At 37.8% G+C, this 13,896-nt stretch overlaps 1 protein-coding gene and 2 long non-coding RNA genes across 10 annotated transcripts; 2 read left to right on the top strand and 1 right to left on the bottom strand.

Annotated features, from left to right (window-relative positions):
• Positions 1–67: 67 nt before the first annotated feature.
• DYDC1 (DPY30 domain containing 1) lies at positions 68–8,603 on the top strand. Of its 8 annotated transcripts, none has more exons than XM_074874496.1 (6): positions 68–491; positions 2,340–2,492; positions 2,590–2,712; positions 4,462–4,542; positions 5,415–5,507; positions 7,124–8,603. In XM_074874496.1, the coding sequence occupies exons 2-6, from the start codon at positions 2,346–2,348 to the stop codon at positions 7,160–7,162; spliced, it is 483 nt and encodes a 160-aa protein (XP_074730597.1). In that variant the 5' UTR covers positions 68–491; positions 2,340–2,345; the 3' UTR covers positions 7,163–8,603. The 8 variants fall into 8 exon arrangements, with proteins under 8 accessions (XP_074730597.1, XP_074730591.1, XP_074730593.1 ...); XM_074874490.1 differs by having other exon boundaries at positions 480–594; XM_074874492.1 differs by lacking the exon at positions 68–491 and adding an exon at positions 987–1,009.
• LOC141945829 (uncharacterized) lies at positions 4,331–10,741 on the bottom strand. Its single transcript, XR_012629620.1, has 3 exons — positions 9,735–10,741; positions 7,260–7,386; positions 4,331–4,494 (listed from the first exon to the last, which is right to left on the bottom strand). It is a non-coding gene; the product is annotated as an uncharacterized LOC141945829 (long non-coding RNA).
• Positions 9,043–12,410, top strand: LOC141945830 (uncharacterized). Its single transcript, XR_012629621.1, has 2 exons — positions 9,043–9,073; positions 12,202–12,410. It is a non-coding gene; the product is annotated as an uncharacterized LOC141945830 (long non-coding RNA).
• The last annotated feature ends 1,486 nt before the right edge of the window (positions 12,411–13,896 follow it).

The following is a 13,896-nucleotide window of genomic DNA, read 5'->3' on the forward strand; positions in this document are numbered from 1 at the left end:
CGCGGCTGTCCCGCGGCGGCGGACCGCGCTACCGGCCGCTGCAGGCCGCGGGGCGGACTGCCCCTCAGCCCCGGGGCGGGGGTAAAGGAGGCCGCGCCTTCGCCGCCCGGGGAGACCCGTTTGCAGAGCGCTGGCGCCATCCTGTGGCCGGCAGAGCCCTGCCGGGGGCCGGCGGGCGCTCTCTGCCCGCTCGGCACCGCGCAGGGACCGCGGGGCCTTGCAGAAGCCTCTCGCCTTTCCAGAGCGGTTTTGTCCGGTGGGTGCTGCGGTACTCCGGTGCAGTCTCTCCCTCCGGAAAGAATTCATTCTGCAGCCTTTCCTTCCTGCTAGGGAAACACCAAGGTTATGTCCGTGCAACGGAGCTTCAGAATTACTGAATTAATTCTTTCAGCTGCAATTATTTGCAGGGGTTTTTTGGTTTTGTTTGGTTTTTTTTTTTTTAATACCTGGTTAAAAGTTGGCAGTAAAACAAACAGCTGGACAAACTTCAGGTGGGTATCAGCCAAGAAGTTTGTCAGTGTGGAGAAAAAAAAACCCACTCTGCTTTAATGCTGGAAGTCTAACTTCAAGCATAGGAGATCTCCATTTTAAAAGGTAACTTGCACTTAGCTACAAAATCCTCACTCGGTGATAGCTCAGGTTCCTTATGCTAAAATTCTAATATTTTCTTCGCTAAATTGCTTCCTATTCCTTATTTATTTGTCCGTATATATTTATTCACACACGCACACATACACTGATGTAATCTCTCATCTGGAAGGATCCGTACGTTGCCAGTTGATGGCATCGGGGACTGACTGAAGATGTTTTTCATTTTTCTGTAGAAATCCCTCCTCTTGGGAGAGGAAAGACTGCTCCCGCGGGGGCCCCGCCCTGCCGCGCCCTCCCTCCAATCGCGTGCCTCCCGCCGGCCACGCAGGCGTCGCGGTGCGCTCGCGGGCGGTGTTGCTTAGCAACCCAGCGCGTTATGGGGCGGCGCGCGCCTCCCCATCGGCTCCCTGCGCGGCAGGTACGCGGTGGCGGCCCTGGCCGTGGAGCGGCGCCCGGCGGCCCTTGGGCGGGCGGTAGGAGCGGGGAGGGGAGCGGAGCGGGCGGGCGGGCTGCCGTCCCGGGGCCGCGCTCGGGGCTGTGGGAGCTAGTGTCGGGGAGCAGCGGGAGCGGGGCTGCTCTCTGAGGGAAGGCGAGCGGGGAGACCCGAGGACGGGTGTAGCGCAGGCCGGGTAATTAATTACCTCAGCGGCAGCCGCACGGCGGCGGAGGTAGGGTGCTGGCGGCACCGGGTCCTAGTGACAGTCCAGGGAGCACCGGGCGAGGCAGGGTAACGTGCCAGGTCCACCGGACAGCCCACGGGAGCCAAGCTGAGGGACAGGCCCGCCCAGCGTGTGGCTTGGGGGGGGGGGGGGGTAAAAGCCCCAGCCTGTGCTTAAGTGGAGCCCGGGGGCAGAGGACGTGGGTGGAGGCTCCGGGTGGAAATGGCCGGGAGACTGAGGTCTACGGGTGCCCTCCGGGCGCTGGCAGCCAGCTCCGGACGCGCCCCCGCGGGAGTCGGTGTGAAGGCGAAGGGCGAGAGAGGTTTTATAGAGCGGCGTTTCAGACAGGGCGGTGCGAGGGGCCCCGGTCTCTCCTGCCCAGGGGCCGTGGGGCGCGGGGGTGCGCGGTGCTTTTCGGGGGTCCGGCTGCTCGACGGGCGCCGTCCCGGGCCGGGGGTCCGCTGCCGCCTCCGGGCCGCGGCTGCGCGAGGCGGACTCGGTCCCCTCCCCTTGACAGCAATCGCCGCGGGTTTCAGCATTGCAGACAGCGGGTTTCAGATGTGTCATGTGTTTACGGGCACAGGGCCAGTAAAACCTTGTGTGTGCACAGAGATCTGTGTCTTTCGTAACCGTACAGAGTGATTGCTTCAAGCCCTGGTCTTGCATACGTATCCTAAACATAGCTTTGTTAGTTCAAACTAAAATCTGCCCTTAATCATACACAGACCTACTTTGCTGTTCTTCCAATATCTGTATAGAAATTTTCTATATCCTGTTGTTGTTTTGAGTTTTTTTGCTATTATGCTGATTTAGAATTACCAGCATATTTCCAAGCAGTTTCTGAATTATATGTGCCTAAATAGTAAGGGGTGTTTTGAGAATTTTTTCTGCAGTGCTTGCTATAACTGATCTATCACTGGAGCTTTTAAGAACTAAACCAATATTAAATTTAAATAACTTTATTCATTGCCAGCTTAATAAAAGGAGTAATAACATATTCAGTGTTTGGTGCCTGAGACAATAATTCTTAAAACCCCTAATTTTAATTCTGACATTGATGGCTAATATCTGTTTGTTTGTTGTTAGTAGACGTGAATGGAGTCTCAGTATCTGAAGAGATGCCTGGGAAATTGCTTGAAAAAGGGACTGGCAGAGGTTGTAGAGCATCGGCCGGCAGATCCAATAGAGTATCTGGCCCATTGGATTTACAATTACAGAAGAATCTTAGATGAAGAAAAAAAGGTGGATATGTCTTGGGCAAAAAAAATCATGACAATATAATTGATGCTATTTAATGTCTCTAATTTTTTTAATTGATTCTGTGTTACCTCTGAAATAGAGAATGTTGGAGAGGATTGAGCTGGAACGAGAACGGGAGGTGGCCGTGGTAGAACTTGAAATGTTAAGAAAAATGAAAAAAGAAGAGCTAATGATCCAGCAGAAACTTAAAGGACAACGTCAGGTTAATAATACTTAACAGATAATTATAAATAGGATGTGAAGCTGTGGCATCTTGTAGCTCTCTGTATACTTCTAATATCTGTATAATGATTTTGGTAGAAGGCAACGTAATAACTGAAATGATTAGTCAGCACATGGGAAGGAAAACTTACATACTATATGGTAAACTGTTGTAAAAAAAATGAAGGAGACTAAGGTAAAAAGCAACCAATTTAAGACTTACAGCAGAAGTAACTTAAAATGTAGACTATCTTCTGTATTTAATTATGAACAAGAGCTGGTGCAAGTAAAGCTTGAAATCATTGCAAAAATTTTTGCAGGCCTGCTAGGAGGCCTGGGAGTAATAACTGATCATTGGCTCAAGCTACTTCAGTGTAAGATCAGTAATGCCAAAAAATGTAAGGAGAATGTATATACAATTATAGAGTTCTGAAAATGGTTGGGAATGAATGGGCAAAGGTTGCACTTTTAAGCTGTGTGTATAGCCTGATCCAGTAAGGTGCCTTTTTCTTTCCTTAGCTACCTGAGCATTCTATTGGCAGAAGGCAATTTGAATCCTATACTGTATGGACTTTAAACATGAGAAATAAAGATAAGATCTGTGTTTCTAGCTCTTCCTTATAAAGGAGTCATATGAGTTTGGCCACATGTGTAAGAACTTCAGTGTTGCTGTGGTAATATTGATATTATCTGGCTGGATTTTTTACATGGCTGACTTTCATGATGTTAAAATCAAAAGTGTAATTTTAAATCTGTGCTGATCTTGTTAAATGCAGTTCTAGTGTAAGACGCATTTGTTCTATTTCACTTGTACTTTTTAAATTTGGGATTTACTAATTTGCAGACCAAAAGTTACATGCTTAAGGATTTAATGATTTAAATTTATTAATAATATATGATTAAATGATTTAATAATTTAAAATAGTAAATGGTAACGAGAATATGAGATTGTGTTTAGAGATAATTCACAGAGAATTAAATAAATTATTTCATGTAAACTACGGGAAGGATGTTGAACAATACTCACATTAGACACATTTTTAACCTAACTCACAATTTTGGCTATAGTCACATACTCAGGCATGTTTTGATTATAGGTACCAAAAAGGAAAGCGAAAACTAGTTACTACAATATGACCATATTTGTAGTAACTGCTCACAAAATGCTACAGCAAACAGTATTCTCTAGGCCCTAGTGTGGTTGAATGTGAACGCTTAGATCATGCAGTGTCTGAAGTTTTGATGCAATAGGACTTAGGCTCACAAAGAATAAACACGTTGTATTAGATATTTCCAATTGGAAATATTAAATATTGCTGTTGAAGATGATTAATGTTAATGACATTGCTTACCAGTCTTTTCTATAGATTTGATTCTATACGAATTCATCTGTCTGTGCTAGATACTATACAAAGAGTTTAATCCAAAGTATAGGAGATAATGAATATAGACTGATAAAGAGTATGCGGAATGAGACAATATCTTAAGTGTGTACACTAACTTCAGCTGTTTGTTTCTTCCTCTTGGTAGTAAAGCCTTGCTATCCATGCGAGTCTAAAACCTATGAAAATGTTGAGTCAGGTGATAGTGAAAAGGCTTTATGTTATTAACATTGCAGTTATGTTTTATGCTTCCTTTTTTATTTTATTTAAAATTTCCATCATGAAATACATTGTAAGCAATAGAGGGGGAAGATGAATGTGTATTTTTTTTTTTCCTTCTAATTTGTCCTTTCTTAAACTGTCTGCAGAGTCAGTTGGAACAAGAACGTCAGGAGCTGGAACTGCAGAACGAAGAAGACGAAATACTGTTGCAGCGGAAAGATCAAGAGGTTTAAGACAAAGTTTAATCAGTGGTTTGAAAATACTGTTAATCACCTGTCTTTTCCAGATGCAGACACTAAAAATGAAACACAAGGCAGAGGCCCATGGGTGTTGAACTAACCCATAATTTAAAAAAAAAAAAAAAAGAAAAAGTGAAAAAATGGGAAGAATGTCTTAACACCTTGCTTCCAGTCTGGGTTTTGTACTGGATTTTTGGTCTGTTCTGTTAGGTTTCTTTAGTTTATATTCAGAACAGAGCATAAATTTGTTGAAAAATTTAGCATAAGGTCAGCTTACTTGATGCTTTCACATTCCTTGGTGGTATTTATGAGAAAGCATTATAACTTAAGCATGTCTAATTTAAGTGTCTATGTTACAGTATGTCAGTGCAAAGTCCATTTGCTGTACCTGGAAAAAGAACTGTGGTTTGGAACTGGGATGCCTCTTGATTCTGGGATCCTCCTGGTGCACAGGAATTTATATTATTGGCATGTTTATCTCAATAAAACTTTAAAATGTCACTATCTCTTAAATTTATGTTGACCATGTCATGTTTTAGAGATATGTATGTTCTTAGAGCACTCTGTTAAAATACTGACAGAACATAATTGTAGAAAGGTGACAGTATGAAAGTGACAGAAAAAAATGAATATGTAGAAATTTAAACCAAAATTCCTGTGGTTTTAAAAAAACTGGAAAAAATAGTCTTAACAAGCATAGAAAGACCATATTCACACACTAACACATTTGTCTAGCACGCATCCAAAGTATTCTTTGTAGTAATACGTAATGTCATTTTAGCACATCTAAAATATTCTCCATAGGTAATTAATCATGACATGGAATACTTTTAACTGAAAACTGGTTTTCACTACCATAGGGAAATGAAAAGATGATAGCTGAACTTACAGATAGACCTGGAGCTCCTAAATTGACCAGAGTTGAGGAGCTCGATGAGAAAGGCCAGTGTGAGGTAAGTGTTTAGAAAGAACAGGGAGATTATAAGTGATTGATTCTTACAGATTTGCTTTTCTGTGCTGACATACCAAAGGTTAAAACTATTGCAGTCAAGACTGTGTCGGTTCTCTCCTATGGTTTCAAGGGATGGTATTTTGGCCACAACCTCCAAACCACCCATAGCCTGTTCTCTGGTACAAGTTAAGCCATTCTAAAGACTGGGTGGTGGTGGCTGACTAAATCCTCAAGATTTAAGATGCCCTTTTGTATTCAGATATGTTACAAATGGAAAGTAGGAATATTCTCAGATTATTTAATAATATTTAAGAATATTCACTTCCTTTGCCTTGTGAACAGATAGTCATATGCAACATGTACTAAATCACAAAAGATGACTCACTCTTGAGTGATTGAAGCTATTTATATATTTTTCTGGTTGGTGTGAAGTATATTTTTTGTGCAGAGATATCTGAGCAAACGTTTAACATATAACACCAGATATTAAGGACACACAGTGCTCACTAAGGCCAGGACCTGCTGAGAATCAGGTTCTCTGAGCCCTGTGCTGACATGAATGTACTGCTTGCAGTACTACAGCTGTGCCTCTGTTGTGATCCTCAGACATCTTCTATGCCCAGCTTTTAATTAATTAGTTTATTTTTTAAAATTCTTTTTATACTTATACCAGGGAAATAAGAGAACATGAATCAGCCTTCATTTATTGTAAGGCATGGCAGTGCATTTAACAGATAATGCCAAATCCTGCAAAATCACTCAGCTTTATGAATATTCACTGGTCATGAAGATATTGATATCTGTCTGACCTTTTCCAGTTAGAGTATTCCAAGTGCTGTGACTTGAGATTTTGATACACTAATTTTAGAACCTCATTTAGAACCCTTTTTCCTTTATTAACCTTAATAATTTTCTCACTTAATTTCTGGTATGAGTAGTGTAATTCTAGCTCAGAATTTATACTGTGATACTAATATGCTTTATGCTTAAGGTTACTCTAATAACAGTCTGTTTTATAAGAGTTCTTTAAATGTATTTATGAACATACTTATGAGTACCCTTAGGGTCAGGTTTTCACAGGTGTTTTTTTCACTAAGGTAAATCAGATGAGTTCTCAAGATCTCATATAGCCCCAATTTTTATAATTTTCTGATAATTACGTATTAAAAACTATTCTAGAGGCTTCAGGCATATTTTATGTGTTCTTAAATAAGTGAATTGCAAAACCAGAAGTGAAAATGAGTAGTAAACGTACATGCTTCTTATATGTGCCATTTTCCACATTTTCGTGTTTAAAGTTGGATTACATTGGCCTTTGGTGACGCTATTTCAGATTTTACAGTGATATGTTTGTTGAATTAAACTACAAATTAAAAACAGGTCAATAAAATTAAAATTGCTCTCAGGTTCATCATATTTCAGCCAGACTCACTGTATTTTATAATAAAAGTCTGGTGATAAACTTCATCATATTTCACTGAATGGAAGAATACGTAATTATATTGATGAATTGTTTCTCATGGTTTTTTTCTTTTTTACTCTTTTTAACGTTTTATAAAATTTAGTTAATGCTGGCAACTGATAGAATTTCTTTTTTTATTTTTTAATGTGTAACAGATCTCATGGCAGAAGCAGGACAAGAAAGTTCCTAACTGATCTGAAAGCAATAAATATATTTTCTACTCATTACTTGCTGATCCTGAAGTGTAATATCTTAATTTATTTATTTTATATATAAAACTGATTTACATACCTGTTGTTTCAGTTTCTGTGCTTTCTGGGTGTTTGTATAAAGTCTGTTAATTCTGGCATGTGATGTTTCCTTTTTGTTCTTAAACCATTGTAGCTAGCGTGGCTGACTCAGAGGAAGAAAACTGCAACTGAAATGAAAGCAGTAAATATATTTTTTACATACTACCCATTGATTCTTGAAGTGTAAAATTAATAATTATAGATATAATTAACGTGTCAAGATTATTTTGGAGTAGAGGCTACGATATGGTAATTTGAACCAATATTAAAAGAATAAAAGACTATTGGAAAAGGATTTTCCAAGAATGTGAATGGTTTCTGGTAGAAAGAGAGAATGCTCTACAGATTAGAAGATGGAGAGAGAGTTCTGCACCTCAAACTAGATGCAAAATCAAATCAGATGATTTTCCAGTTTACCTGTAAGAGATAAACTGAACTCTATGTGACTCCATAGACAGATGTACTAAAAGATCTTGTCTCTCTTAGAAATCATGAGGTGGTTTTTGTAACACTAGGTGTTTGCTCTAAGCTTTATAATAACCTTTTCTGGTTATTGTGTGATATGAAGTGAGATCCAAGTGTCTGCATGTCAGTTTTGATTAGTCAAGTCTTAAAATGATCTTTTCTGCATTTGTCTTGAATTTGCAAATCAATGAATTACATCTGTGTTGTCTTTACTAAGTACCATTACTAGTTCTCAGATCTTCACTTCTAAAAAATTTGGAAGAATATTTAGCTTGATCCATATTTATCTATAAAAATAAGTTTTATAATCCTTAATGATTGCCTTAGGTTTTATAAGAACAAATTCCTGTAATCACTGATATCTTGGTACAGGTTGTCAAGAATGTTCTGTGTCTGTTCATTATAAATGGAAAAGACACCAACATCAAGAAATCCTACACTTCTTGGCTAAAATGTGCCTTTGCATCTCTGTCTTCTAACAATACAGGTTTGTTGGGCAATTAACTTTTAAGTCATTGCCAATATTGTATAATGAAAATACTCTTCATTACAAATTCAGTACATAGTTAGTGCTTTCACTGCATTCTTCGGTTTTGGGATGAAAGAGATTTTTGGGATAATTTCACTTTAATTTGTTTGTATTATAGCTAGCTTTAAGGGTTTTGCTATCTTTGGCAAAATGTTAAAACTATCTATACACTCGACAGGCAAAGGTCAATCACATAATAAATATTTTTCTGCTCTAAATAACTTGTTCTGTTCATGTAGCTCATACTGGGCATAATCCTATAAATTTTTAAAAAAGTAAGCACTAATGATTTCTAGTATAGTAATATATTATTTTTCCCTTAAAAATAATAAAGTATGTTTATTAAAAAAACTCCTTTTGCCCTCTTTATTGCCATATTGCTTTTTGGATGCTGTTAATTGGCATGTCTTGTATGAACATCCTTAAAATCAATGGAGAAAAATGTCACTTTCCAGGTATAAATACTTAGAAATGTTTGTGTAACTTTTCAGGTAATGAAAAGTGGAACTACTTTTGTGACTAGGTGGTCAGGCTTTGCTACCTGCATTTATTCTGCGTTGGTATAGCTTTGCAATTTCTATGACTGTCAAGACCCTTTTCTGTGGCATGAATATGCCCTTATGGTTGATATTCCAGCAAACTGATTTTGTCACACTTTATGATTGTATTTATTAGTAACAGTTAATATAATTTTAAGGCTGCATTTTAAGTTACTACATTTCCAATTACACCTATTAACACTGTGTGCGCAGCAGCTTCTTGTGCCAATCTCAAAGGGATGGAGTAACTGGATAAATAGATGGAGTTTCTCTTCTGAACGAGTATGTATAACTGAATCTTGTTACTTACATTAAAATTTTCAAAAATTGGTAAGTAACTTGTGTTCATTTACGTTGACTGTAAAAATTTCAGCCTTCATACAGCCTTCATATTTAATTAGGAAATAAAATCAAGTTACATATATTTTAAAACATGCTAGTAAATAATTATAATTACTACTTCCACCATGTGGCTTTCATTTTCTATCTTTTCATAACATTTCCATCTTTGTTTGATTTTGTTATATGTGTGTCCACTAGAGTGCATCCTAAATAAACATACTGGTGGCTCTGTCAGTTACAACCCATGAAAACTCCAACTTTTGTTTGTCATTTTGTCTCAGCTTATTTTTCACTGTAACTTCTTTCTGATCCTGCAGTTCCCCGTTCTCTTTCTAGATAGGAATTGAATTTTTGGATGGAAACTTTTATCAGAAAATTGCTTAGCAATGGTCAAAATTAAGTGGTAGATTCCACTTTACATATTCCTTTGCTGTTATATTATGTACAGAAGGCATAAGTTGTTTAAATGTTATTTATAGGAATTCCCATTTTTTCAGGATTTGCCGTGCCTAGACCTGGTGCACTGATCGCCTTCTACGGCTTTATAACAATTCTTATGTTGGATATGGGACCAGAGGGTAAACAGTTCTTGGCTCAGTACCTTCTTAAGGTGCAAAGCAGCCTGTAGGTAACTTGGAAACATACTTCACAACAAAGATGCCTTCTGCTTGGGTGTCTAATCCTGGAGAGAGATTAAAATCATCTGTGCGTTCTCCTTCTGAACTTTAACCTTCTTTGGAGTGTCGCAAGTTAGAGCCTGGAACAGAAAGAGAACAGAGGAGAAGATACTATTTTATTGTTACTGCATGTGATGTGATTTCAGAAGTGTTAGTACAGTTTAACTTCTGCATAAAATCTAAAGTTGTATATTGAAAAAAATGCAATTACCAAATGTAACTTCAGCTACAGCTTACGTTCCCTTTGAATACATTTTTGTGGAATAAAGAAGATGGAATTCAGAGGCAGATGATGGAAAATGTTGCTGAAAATAAAATGCTAAATACTGACAGAAGATTTATGAAACTGTAATTTTTCCTTTCTTCAGAATAGGAGCAGACTTATTTAGGCTGCTATCAGACCCCATGTACAGATCCTCCAAAGAACGTGCTGATAGTATCGTGCCCATTCACAGCTGTTCTCATTCCAGCAATACTGGAGCATAAGGATGAAAACAGATATGAAGCCCAGAATAGGACAAAATGAATCAGATTAACCCTCAGTCTGCTCATCGAGATAGAAACTCAGCTTTGCAATGTGAGCTTTTCTCCTACAAGGAGACATACATGTTGCAGCAAGCATGTTTTAATGTTACCTTTTAACAGAATAGGCTGTATGAAGTCTGCTGTCCCCTTTCTAATGATGGATGATTTTCCTTCAAAGTCTAAAGGAACTAACTTATCTTTTTGTAAGCAAGAGCTTTATACAGTAGTTTGCTAATGGTAATGAGAGTCAGATGAATTAGTCTGGATTAAATGTAAAATTGAATTCCTCTGAACTTTGCTATTACAGTTGACTCGTATTTGAAGTCAGCTATTAATTGCTTTACTTTTGTGACGTTTTTCCTGTACTTAGGTTAGATAAAGAACAGTGTTGTCTAACGACTACAGCTAGAAAAGAGGGTTTAAACCTGTTATTAGCTCATAAGGACTGAACTACTTGTTAAAATACCTTAACAGTACATTTGTTTAATTTTTTTTTTTACTTTTGTTTGTTTTCTGGCATTACCATTATAAACCCTGATGCAGTCTTTGTGCTTTATACTTGTGTATTTGTTTCAATTCATATGATGGAAAAAGCTATACTATTATAAACATTTTATGTAGGTATCATTAGGCTAACAGTAGTGGAAGAAAGGCAAGGTAGAGGAACGTGCCATTTAATCAAGCTATCACAGTGTAGCAAACTTTTTAAGAAGCAGAAGACTGATTCACAGAATTTGAGAGCTCTCGGATGTATATCAAACTTGAATGCTGTGGGTCTTTTGTATTGACCTGCACCTTGTAGAATCATTATAAACCAAAATCAGTGTTTAACTTAGAGATTGGCATTGTTGTCACTTATACTAGTATTTTTTATTTCAAATAAGTTACTCTAGAAGATGCTACTAGCAGCTATGTGGAGATGCTGAGTGCTTCCACTTTATCTTTAATTGTAGGGCACCCAAAATCAATGGCCATTTTGAAAAAAAAAGAGATGACCAGTTCCTTAGGTTAGTCTTTTGACTATATAAACATGAGCTAATTGAGGGGGAAGTAAAAAAAAAAACCACACCAAACACAACACCAAAAAAACCAGTGATTATATGAAGCCATTTTGTTATTAATACCAAGCATGTTTGTATTATCACCTGAAAGTAAATCCACAGGCAAATGGTCAAGTAATGTAATAAGTAGAGAAGGTTGCCTTTTGCTTCTTGTTGATTAATCTTATTTTGAGTTGTTATCCATTACAAAGGCTGTATTGATGTCTCTACTGACACAGAAATACATGTTTCACTAAAAATCAAAACTCTTCCCCATTATTTTGCATCTGGCATAATTGAAAATTTCAATGTAGTTAAGCGATGATATGAAGCTTGGATTTGATTTAGAAAAAAACATTGATATTTAGGAATATCATACCAAAGTTATCTGAATAATCTTACCTCTCTAAGGAGTATTTAGAAGGTTTAGGAATCTTTTAACAAACTCCCCAAGGAGCTTTTGCCACTTTCTGCATGTAGTCATTCATGTATCTCAATAGAAGTTGCTATTATTAAAGGGATTTTTTTTTTCCATAATCTTGGGAAAGTAAGTGTGAAAAATATGTTATTTTTGTTTGATGCAAGAACCCCCTTGGTGTTTGAGTTCAGCAAATTGTTTTCTGGATGAAATAAATTATTTTACTCAGTAGTTCTTCTGTAATTTAGATATAGTCTAGCAGATTCCAAGTAAAGAAATTAGCTTTTTCTGTGGGAGGAGGAGGAAGTATGTCTGAACTTGATCAGTATCTTGGTTAGTCTGTTTTTCTTAATGAACTGAATCATATTTTCAGCCCTATAATAAAGCTGTATGTTGTTTTATTTCCAGAAAAATTTGAAGCAAAGCATTTTTTGGTGCACTGAGGATGTAGTCTTCCAAGGATCTCAATTTTGTTCTCATTGAAGTTGCAGAAAAAGGTGTGGTTGAAATCATAAGAGCATTGAGTTCTCTACTAACGTGAGCATGAGTTCTGCCTCCAAAAAGCCATCTCTTATTTGTTAAACTTTTAATATACTTAATATTAAAACATGAGCGAATTGATTGACTCAAACTACATACAAGGAAAGATAACAGCAGAAATGAAAAGGGATAAATTGTTGCGGGGAGGGTGGGAGAGAGGAAACATTCAGATAATAAATCATTCCCATTGCAGCAAAGGGATACTGCAGCTCCCCTTTGCTCAGTTTCAAGTCACATTCCTGGGAGTGTGTTGGGCTTCTCCAATCATTCCGCTTCATTTCTACTCCACCTCCTGAATGCACTTTCTTCCAGAAATGACTGGCTGCATGCAGACACACCTGTATTTGGTTCATTATTATCTTAAGCAATTGCGGTTTTGCCACTGATGTGTTTAGTAGATAAGTTTAAAAAATGTTATTTATTTAGCTGATAATTGTAACCCTGGAAACAGAATCTGTTGTTTGTTTCATTGTAAACCTAGCTGCACTGAAAAGTTACCCTTAGGCACTGACAGCTGAAAATTTCTAGGGCTGGGACTGCTGTGAAGTTCTGAGACAGCTGTTCTTCAACATTTTTTCAGTGGGCATATATATCTAAGTGGAGCGTATAGAAGAAAATACACCACTATTTTGTTTCTTACTTGGACTTGAGTTAAGAGTTATCACATTTGCTTGTATTTTAAAACTTTTTAGTCAGGCTTCTTGCAAAAACTATGATCAATCATCCCTCTGAAACACTATTCTCTTTTCTCAATAGATCATGTTTTTATAGCCACTGATCTCTTAATATCTTTAGGATAAGTGTTTTCAGCACTGCTCAGACATAGACCACTGTTAACTCAATCACATATGCCCCTTAGCCTTCTTATGTGTCTTTTGTAGCTTTTTGGGTTTTTTTAAATATCACTTAGAAACTCAGCATAGTTACATGATGTATGAAGCTGTCTTAGAATTTGCCCAAGCTTTGCTTGGCGCAAAAGATCGGGAGAATACAGCCAGACCTATATATTTCTATATATTTGGCCCGACTCTTGACTCAGAGTACTGTAAAGGCAGGTTTCCTTTTTTTTTTTTTTTTTTTTTCTTTTCTCTTTCTGCAGTTTCTTCAAATGCCTCTCCAGCAGCTACAACTGTCTCACTATTCTGTGACTACAAGAAAATTGCCACTTGTATGTGTGGTAGCTCACGCAGCTGGGAGCAATACATCAGTATTCTTTTTCACACTTTAAATCAAAGGACCATCTAACCTTTAAAAAAAAGGTCCATTGACTATTCTGTATTTTGCTTTGTTTGTTAGGATAAGTAAATTCCAAGTATCAAATTAAAAAAAAAATTATTGCTTACAGTATTTTGATGTTATAAACACTGTAAAAATGAAACCCACAGCTTTGAATAGGTTCAAATATTTGTGAATTCAAAGTCTGGAAGTGAATTTTGTATTCTAGTCTTCTGTCTGTGTAGAGAATATTTTAGTTTCTAATGAGATCAGGTCTGTGCTTACTGAATTTACTGGCAGGACTCCCACTTGAGTCCTGGTAAAAATATTCATGCCAGCTGCATGGGA

The sequence above is a fragment of the Strix uralensis genome, chromosome 7 (assembly GCF_047716275.1).
Source record: "Strix uralensis isolate ZFMK-TIS-50842 chromosome 7, bStrUra1, whole genome shotgun sequence".
Classification (NCBI taxonomy): Eukaryota; Metazoa; Chordata; class Aves; order Strigiformes; family Strigidae; genus Strix; species Strix uralensis.